Genomic DNA, 10,116 nt, shown 5'->3' with positions numbered 1-10,116 from the left:
TACACCCCCAACACTAGAAAGCACTAAACTGTTTCCACATTTATCCAATTTTTTCTACTTTTTCCCCCTTCTCGCGAATACGGCAGCATATACTTTTTTTTATTAGATCTATATATGGATGCAATCCCATTACTGTTCTTACGAGATATTGAGACAAATTTCTTCAACTTCTCCCCAATTTCTTCACAGAACACTCCAACTCCTTATGGGATATAAAATCACTCCAATTCTTTATGGAATATATAACTACTATGGTTGATGTTGCTGGTCGCTTTAAAATTGAACTTCCGGTATTAGAAATGGTGGCGCGGCGAAATGTTGTAAATAAGAAATGGGGTTTTGTTGAATTGGATTTATCACTAACTAATTGGGTTACATGCGAAATTTTGAGGTAAATGTGGATTTCAAATTGGTTTCAGGTGTTCGGTACCAGCATCTGAGACTCATCTTCTATTATGGACTACACCACCATGAAGATGGAAACTGGGGGAAGGGCAAATATGGATAAATAACTAACAATTAATTAAAATAAATCCATATAAATTTATAAAAATTAAAATTTAAAAACTGTTAAGTCAAAGTTTGACTTTGACAGTCAGCTATTGGTCCAGGTACGAATCTTTAATATTTCAAATGTTGGGTACCATTCCTAGGTATTGGTCATTTACTGGGTACCAACCGTTAAATAACCCTAATAATATTTATATACACAAATAGAGGAATTCCAAATTTTTCTTCTGACTTGATGATTCTAACAGGCTGTAAACCTTTATTAAGAGAATCATGATTTGTTTCAGATGTAATAGAACTAAGCCTATTATCACCCAATAAAGTCGTTCAAGGACTTTTTATTTTTTCACCAGAAGAAATTATAACAGATGCATTATTCAGTGTCTTTTCTTGAAACCCTTGTTCTTGAATAAGAAGTTTATCAAGAACTTATACTTTAACTGAGAGTGATTTGTTATCTCTGGCTAAATTATTCATTTTCATATCTTTCCCTGTGATCTCTTGTATAAGAGTATTTGTTTTCAATTGTTGAACCTCGGTAGACAACATATTAATAGGCTTTAGGATATCTCGTGAATTATGATCCTTAGATGAAGCAACATATGCAACTTATGGACTTCCGTAATCTTGTTATACATTTACAAAATCATTCTTTGGCTGGGTTTGGTATCTTTTTTTTTTCTTTCAAAATACACTTTTAAAATATATATATAGTAATTAATTTTCACATTAGTGTTTGGTAAAATATTTTCAAAATGCTTTTAACCCAAAGAACAGATCATGTGGAGACGGGGTGGGGCCTGTAGCTCAGAGGATTAGAGCACGTCCAGAATTCCTCAACTTTTAAAAGCTGGGGAGAGGACCTTTTAAAAGCTCTAAAAGCATAAGCTTTGGTCCCATCTTGTTTTAATGCATGATTTTTCTTTTATATCCCTACTATATTTTATAAATGACCAAAATTGCTTTAACTCTTTGATAATCAATTTATATTATCCATATCATATTCTTTAAAGATTGTTATTTTAAATCTATGACTTTTTTTCCGAAGCATAATCTATGTCACATTCTTTAAAGATTATTATTTTCACTTTTAAGTTATATTTTATATACCATTTACAATTGAAAAACAAATAAGTAAGAGCCAATATTAAATAAATATTTGATTTTAGTATAATATTCTTTATCCCGAATTATATCTATAATAAAAAAAATAGTTACTCAAAATATATATAATTATCTAATTATGTTTGAATCCCACAAAATAGAATAAAACTATATTAAAAGATTATATCTGTTTTTGTCATTCGCTACACCTCCAATAAGTGAATTTATATTTTACCAAACATAATTTAATCACTTTTTAAATCAGCTTTATCTTTTAATATATAGTTTAACAAACACTTAACTGTTTTTTTTGCACAGCACAACACAACACAACACAACAAAGTAGAAAAGCCGTTTATAAAAGCCGCAGCATTACCAAACTAAGCCTTAGGTTCTCCCATAATCATATTTAGCTTCAAGTCTTGTAGGTTGGATCCCACCAAACAAAGATTTTTAGATATTATCGTCTTTCCCTGCTTTATATTCTAATCTTTTCAGTATTTTTAATACTTCTTTGCTAATATAATTTTAAATAATTTTTTTATTAGTAATTTCTTAATATTTTATTTTGAATCTATTTTTTAAATATAAATACATAATTAATATTTTCTCATATCTAAAAACGAAAAAAGTATTTTCTTATCATTTAAAAACATTAACATTTGTAATTGTTTTAGTCTTTTTTTTTTTTAATTTTTTTAATTAATTTTCATGAAAAATAATAGTTTTATTTAAAATACCAAAAATGATTATTAATTTAAAACTAGTAGTTACCAAAAATTGTTATTATTGGTGTTGTATTTATTTAAAATAATAATTTAAATATTTTTTTAATTCAACTATCAAAATTGCTTTTCATTAAAATTATACTTGCATAAAAAAATTAATTGCTAATATTACATTTATTAATTTATCAGTCTTTTATATAGATTTATATTATTAAATCTTAATCAATTTGATAAAAAAATAATAATAAAAAAAATAAAATTTTATATAAATAATTTTATAATTTCTTTTTGTTAAAAGAAATAAAATTGTTTTTCAGTGAATATTAAATTAATAAATATTTGAAAACAATCAAAACGAAAAAAATTATGTGTATATTCGAGGGTGTTTGGATACCAGAAGCAGAAATCAGAAATGAGAAGCAAAAAAAATTTACGCCACAAAAAGTAGATTTAGTTGCTTCAATAAAGTCATTCCGAAAGTGTATTCCAAAATTAATTTCTTATTATAAGGTTAAAATGTTTTAATTCCTAACAAACAATAAAATATATATATTTTTAATAAATATGCTGAACAAAGAAATATTTACAAATTAAAATAAGGCAGATGCAGACCAAAAGGATGTAAATCCGGAAGCTCCAGTTATCCACACCATATCTACAACTTTTCGATAATGTTAGTCGTGTGACTCAAACTCGAGGAAGTTTAGCCTCAAATTTGAAGTGGACTCGGAGATGATTATTAGTCCTTAATAATGGGAACTTGGTTAATTATTAGCAGCACTGTAGCTCGATGTTAACTTGAAAATTAAGTTAATCCACTCGAATAATAATGTCAATAATTTTATTATCATCTTTGTCCACGAAGTGCTCACCAGCAATTATATGCCGCTTGCTCCGCCCCCTTCCGACTTGGCACCGGGATCGCAGAATGACAGGCACAGGTTGTGGCGTGGCCTTGAACAAAATACCGGATGCATACAGGGAATGTATCTTTTTCATTGGTGGATATGGTATGGGGAAGAGTATTTATTTGAGTCAACTTACTACCAAGTTATCGCGATAAATTAACGAGATATTACCAAGACGAGCTGCTTAGTTACTTTGTAGTGTACACTTCTGTTCTCTGCTTGCTTCCACTTCCTTTCATCACCATCAGTCCATCATCATCTCCTTTTCTTCCACTCTCCCTTTCGCGGTAAATTCCAAACTACACAGAGAAAGAAATTTGGAATTTTGTTTGGTAATTTAAGCTGCATTTTCCAAGCAAATGTGGTGACTTTTCATTACAACTCTGATGGGGTCTTGACTCTTGAGTATTATCCAATCAGTGGTGTTTTCTTTTCTTTTCCCTTTACAAAGAACCCAGATTTCTGATTTAAAATGACTCCACCTGTTAATGGAGATTTGGGTTTTCCATCTCCACTTCAGTGGAAATTCTCACAGGTTTTTGGTGAAAGAGCAGCTGGTGAAGAAGTTCAAGAAGGTACAAATTGAGATTCGTTTGTGGTTTTATTCACTTGATTTGTGTTTGTTTCAGTGATATTTAGTTATTACAAACATGACTTTTGCATTTTGACTCTTTGATTTGTTGAATCTATTGTTTAAACCCCTTAGTTTATTGAAGATTTATGCTAGATTTAGGAAACCCAAGTCTAGACCTGATATTTTGATACTATTCTCTGTCATGATTAGAATGGGCAATGCTAACTGAGACTACTATATTTGTTTACTTTCCTCAGTTGATATTATTTCTGCTATTGAATTCGACAAAAGCGGTGAGCATCTTGCAACTGGTGATCGAGGAGGACGAGTGGTTTTATTTGAGAAAACAGATGGGAAAGACGTAAGTGTGTGTTCTATCCTGTCACTTGCTTGGTTTCTCATGTTCATGATTGCTGCTTGATGAGCTTCAGTGAAAATTCCAGTTTACCTTCCGCAAGGAGCTGGAGAAAACGGATTATTCCATCGCCAGGCATCCAGAATTCCGTTACAAGACTGAGTTTCAGAGTCATGAGCCTGAGGTACTAAAGACATGGACTTTGATATTGTTTGCGGATAACTGCACTGCTTTATACTGAAATCTTCTTTCTTCTTTCTGCCAGTTTGATTACTTGAAAAGTTTGGAAATAGAGGAGAAAATTAATAAAGTACGGTGGTGTCAAACATCCAATGGTGCTCTTTTCCTTCTTTCCACAAATGACAAAACAGTAAAATATTGGAAGGTGCTTGAGCTATATTTTCAAATGATCGTGATTTTTTTGGACATTTTGGTGGAACATGGCACTGATTTTGAGCTCTTATGCTTTTGGAGTTAGGTTCAAGAAAAGAAGATAAAGAAGGTAGCTGAGGTGAACTTAGACACTTCAGGGGCAAAATCAAATGGAGGACTTCCTGGAAAAATTGGAGCTGGATCTGACTTTGTATTTCCACCTGGAGGAATTCCCTCTTTACATTTACCAGTGGTAGTTGTAATCTTCCCCAGATTTTGGTTGTTTGTATTAAGTGACAAAACTATAGTCTATTAGATGATCCATTACACATTTCCTCTAGTTTTTTCAAGTTGAACCATGAAATTCCCTAAATTCTCAGGAGGATATCAAGATTGATTTGTTTTTTGAATCTTCAATCTCATTCCTCTTTTTGTTAGAGAATACAGCCTGAATGTTATCCTAAAATATTGCGTTGGTTTATTTGTTTTTGAGCAGATTGTTGGCCAGGAAACAAACCTTGTTCCTAGATGTCGAAGAGTATTTGCTCATGCACATGACTACCACATAAATTCCATTGCAAACAACAGGTTCAGTTAAAATTCATTGTTTCTTTGTTAATTAGAGATTGATGTTAGTTGGTGTCATTTTTCAATGGGAAGATTAAATATTACTCTCATTGTTTATAAATTTTAAATGCATTTCTAATACGGGTCCTTAGCTTTCATGTTAGTTACATTTGCTTGTTGCCGAAAGTTTCTAACGTTCTACACCTATAACTAGAGAATTTCCATATGGTCAGAACTTGAAGTTTCGTGATGCACTTTGTGAGAATGATATCACATGCAGATTATCCTCCCAAGATCCTTAACTTGGTTACCTCCACGTTGGCCCTACAGTCTGTAATACATAAAATATCCCCTGGAGAGCTAATGAAAACTATTTCTATGATTTATGTACCTAACTTTTCTTAACTGATATATCTTACCATCTTACCAATGAAGTAGCATTTCAGTTTTGACACAGTTAATTGAAAAGAAGTGTCAGTTTCAAACATATAAATTATATAATGAATGCTTTGAACGAGGTTGAGTTATCTCTAACTTCATTTAGTGATCACCCTTACCTAGGCTTCAAACTTGTGCATCTGAGTAACAGGTGTTTTTTCTTTCTGCAGTGACGGTGAGACATTTATCTCTGCAGACGATTTACGGATAAATTTGTGGAACCTGGAGATCAGTAATCAAAGTTTTAATATTGTTGATGTGAAGCCAGTAAACATGGAGGATCTCACTGGTATGTGCCTCCTAATGATAGATACTTTCTTCATCATATAATCTATCTCCTACTTGCTGAATCCCTCACTGTACCCGAGGAAGACTTTCACTTATTCATGTCTACACTTTTCTAAGATATTCTGTTGTTGGTCTTTTTATGCTTCCCCCAAGATAGTTTTACTTGCATTCGGATGCTAATATTTCTTCCCCTGGTTTACAGAGGTCATAACGTCTGCAGAATTTCATCCTACACATTGTCATACATTAGCATACAGTAGCTCAAAGGGAACAATATGCCTTATCGATATGAGGCAGTCAGCTCTATGTGATTCACATGCCAAAATGTAAGTACACCAAAGCAATATTTTAGCCTAAAGTTAAAGTTTGTTAGTGCCTGGTAAAGTTAAATGTGCTCTCCATTTGTGACATCCCTTCACTTTAAACTCTTATCAGTTGTTTATTAAGCTGAAAGTAACATCTAGTCAATCTTTCCAGATTTATAGAGAACGATACACCTGGTTCACGCTCATTCTTCACAGAAATAATTGCCTCAATATCAGATATTAAGTTTGGAAGAGATGGGAGATATATATTGAGTCGTGATTATATGACGCTAAAGGTTCGAGTATAGTTTATGTTTTTTGGAGCTAATTTCTTACCGTGCAGCAAACTTGCCACTGGGGCAGTAACTAGATTTTGCATATTACTGATCCCCTTTTGGACTCACCATCTTAGCTGCACCTCTCTTCCCTATGTTGAAGTTAATTGTAACTGCGTCTTCCAACGATCTTCTTTACTGTGTATATCTCTAAGATGTTTTAGTTGTACAATGCAGCTTTGGGATTTAAATATGGAAGCTAGCCCTGTTGCAACCTTTCAAGTCCATGAACACCTGAGACCCAAGGTGTGTTTCCACCTACTTAACACCCTTTACTCACTACATTATATATCTGATTAGACAATCACTGTTTCTTCAATACTCCTGTGCAGCTTTGTGATCTTTACGAGAATGATTCAATTTTTGACAAATTTGAGTGTTGTTTGAGTGGTGATGGCCTGCGCGTTGCCACTGGTTCTTACAGGTCCATTGTCCCCTCAGCTGTTATGCCTTTTTTTGTTTTCATACTGTTGATGTTTCAGCTAAAAATCCAATTATCATTGCAGCAATCTCTTCCGTGTATTTGGTTCTGCTCCGGGCAGTAATGAGGCAACAACATTAGAGGCCAGCAAGAACCCCATAAGGTACCTGAGAAATTCTGAATCACTGTTTGTACTGATCAGATCTTTGACCCTGAACTCACTGTGGTGTTGTTTTACTATTGTAGACGCCAACCTCAGACTCCTACTAGATCTTTAAGGTCACTCACCAGTCTATCACGCTCCCGTAGACGAGGTTAGTATTGGGTCTGATTTGCTTTGTTTCTTTATTGATTCAAGTGCTTCCTTAGTAGTTAGATATGCTTTTTATTTTTGTATTCACACGTAAGCCTGTATAATCTTCTCTTTAGGATCTGAGAATATGGGCATAGACGCTGGTGGAAATGATTTCTCCACTAAGCTGCTCCATCTTGCATGGCATCCAACCTCCAACGTTCTGGCTTGTGCAGCCGCAAATAGTCTTTACATGTATTATGCTGAGGAAAATCCACAAAGCGAACATCAAAAGTAGAATATGTTTTCCACATGTTAGTTGTTGGTTATGAGATGCAACTGGAAAAAAGAGTTCAGTTCCATTACCACCTTTTGCATCATTTATACTTTGTTTTCCAGGGAAAAATTGCGATGAACAATTTTTTTGTAGTCCCTTTTTTTTTTCCTGCAAGTTTTTACCTGAATGGTGCAAAATTTGTAATTTAAGAGAGGGAGTTGCACCCAGTTTTGCTTCTTACTCTGGTTGGTCTAAGAGGAGAGGGCATGTAGTTGTTCTAGTAGTAGTAGTTGCTGTTGTAGTAGGGCTTTTATTACTTTTGATATTACATATACATTAGTACAAATCAATAACAACATGCTTGTAACCTGTAAGAGCTCTAAATAAAACTCCACCTGATTCAACCGGATAATTTTTCTGCCAGCACTCGTATCCTTATTTATACGTGTCAAGGCTGAGCCCCATTAGAAAGTTGCAAGTAGTAGTAAGTTTGTAGTCGCAACTCCAATGAAAGGCACCTATTTCGTTACTTTGTTTACTTGTGGGCTTGATTTCAGTGTATCTTGTAATTTCATAAGATACTAGTTGTCACTACGAAAGAGTTATACAGTGTTATATCCCCTTTCTAGTTAGGTCCCAAGTTGCCCATAATTCAACTTATTGCATTCTACTGTTTGTCTTTTGGAGCAACAAAGAAGCTAACACCTCTCAAGCTTTATTTTTTTTATTATAAATTTTAATCCGCAGTGCTATTTGGCTCCCTAATCTCCACCTCCCTATTCTCCTCCCTACAATCTAAACCTCACATTAAGGGAATGGTGAACCCCACCTGAACCTAAATACGGATCTCGATATGGATGTGGGATTTGATTATAGGGAGGTGGAGATTAGGGAGCCAACTAGCATTTCCGAATTTTAATTATAAAACAAATTCATTAGATTATTCTCGTCCAATCCGTTCATCTGTGCATCTATAAGATGCAAAATCTCATGTATGTACTGCCCATATAGATGCAACCAGAGTGCGTTATAGCGATATAGAGGCTTAAGCAAATGTAATATTTAACTTGTCTCTAATGATGAAAATTTCCTTATTATGTTCTTTCATATTTTATTTCTACTTTAACACGTAGTCAACATTTTACCAACGTGATTTTTTTTCATTCGAGATTAGTGAAGAAATACTTCTTGAAGATATTAGTATGGTTTTGATCATAGTTTGCTTATATTATAGATCTGTTGCGAGGTAATCCCCCTTAACAAAAGATTTTCTTTTTCATAATATATATTGGGATTCCACGGATATATAATTATCAAACATAGAGGTTAACCCCTTAGATTTTTTTGAATTTTTTTTCTTATAATTATGCTAAAATTTCATAAACATTAGAGAATGATGCCATCCCAAAACCTTTGTGAATGATACTAAGTTTTGTTCAGAAAAACCCTAATTTTGTTCAGAAAAAAATAAATTTCGAGCAACATATTAATACCTAAATATTTAGAATTCGAACTGTTAGATTAAGTTACAATTTTGATGTGAGTTATATTTTGACCATATGTACTCCTGTAAATTTTTTATATAGATCCAACAATGGAAAGTACTCGAAAGTATGCGATATTTCCAGTTGTGTTATAAAGAAGCGTAATCTGAAATAATCTTATGCATGGCGTCGTACATAATTTTGTTTCCAACCGTTCGGTTATCTTAAAATTTTAGTATGTGTGTAAAAACATTATGATTATATCTAGTAAAAATTTCATCATGATATGATAGGATTGTCTATTGTTCAGAACAGTTGAAAGACAAAGTTTTCAATTTTCAGGGTTAACAATGTGATTTGGGCTTATGTTAATAAATTTATCAATGGGAATGGACATTTATATAATGAACCACATATATGCAATTTTTTTGACCATAACTTACTCAACCCAATGGACCGGGTCTTGACCAAAAAATTGACCGGATTTTGACTAAACCAACTCGGCTCGAATTTTACCTTTTGGACTCAAAGGTACTTGGGAACCATTAGCGGGTCTATGATGTGAAAAATAATTTATGTGCAAAACAAAGCTATACTTCTATCATAAACATTTATACCAATGAAAGTGCACTGCTCAAATGAAATTTCTCGACATAAGCTACCAAGGTAATGTTAACAATGGGAAAGATTATGACAAAATGAGGCTTAGATTGGCAGAATTATATCCACATCGGTATACTGGAACATGTGAAAAACACAAACACAGACACACACACACATATATATATATATATATATATATATATTATTGTATAAGATATGATTTTCTTTTTCTAGAATAGGGCCAGAGATAGAACTTTGGCTTCAATAGTAATTGTATAAAGTAAATGTATCTACCGAGCATGAGACCGAGATGTAATTCTGACTCATATAAAAGAGAGCTGGAAACGTTGGTATAAGCATTTAATGAGAATAATACAAGCACGATAATGCGAGTATCATATATTAGTGGTCAATTACTAGAGATACAAAAGATACATTAGGGTGGTTCTTTAGAAGATACCCTCAGGAAGTTAGCTGAGTCGACGCGTAGGTTTGAGTTATTGACGAAGGAAACAATTTCTCAAAATAATCTTAATTGTCAATACAGTGTTTCCA

General features: G+C 33.1%; 1 protein-coding gene across 2 annotated transcripts; it reads left to right on the top strand.

Annotated features, from left to right (window-relative positions):
* Nucleotides 1–3,428: 3,428 nt before the first annotated feature.
* Nucleotides 3,429–7,900, top strand: LOC113349750 (serine/threonine protein phosphatase 2A 55 kDa regulatory subunit B beta isoform-like). Of its 2 annotated transcripts, none has more exons than XM_026593782.1 (14): nucleotides 3,429–3,825; nucleotides 4,082–4,185; nucleotides 4,268–4,363; nucleotides 4,445–4,564; nucleotides 4,658–4,804; nucleotides 5,048–5,139; nucleotides 5,727–5,845; nucleotides 6,047–6,170; nucleotides 6,322–6,445; nucleotides 6,662–6,730; nucleotides 6,817–6,908; nucleotides 6,991–7,068; nucleotides 7,152–7,219; nucleotides 7,335–7,900. In XM_026593782.1, exons 1-14 carry the CDS (start codon nucleotides 3,723–3,725, stop codon nucleotides 7,493–7,495), a joined length of 1,497 nt encoding a protein of 498 aa, XP_026449567.1. In that variant the 5' UTR covers nucleotides 3,429–3,722; the 3' UTR covers nucleotides 7,496–7,900. The 2 variants fall into 2 exon arrangements, with proteins under 2 accessions (XP_026449567.1, XP_026449565.1); XM_026593780.1 differs by having other exon boundaries at nucleotides 4,658–4,807.
* The last annotated feature ends 2,216 nt before the right edge of the window (nucleotides 7,901–10,116 follow it).

This window comes from Papaver somniferum, chromosome 2, assembly GCF_003573695.1.
Source record: "Papaver somniferum cultivar HN1 chromosome 2, ASM357369v1, whole genome shotgun sequence".
In the NCBI taxonomy this organism is placed as follows: domain Eukaryota; kingdom Viridiplantae; phylum Streptophyta; class Magnoliopsida; order Ranunculales; family Papaveraceae; genus Papaver; species Papaver somniferum.
Note: the sequence above shows the minus strand (reverse complement) of the source record. Positions and strands in the feature narration are given on the sequence as shown.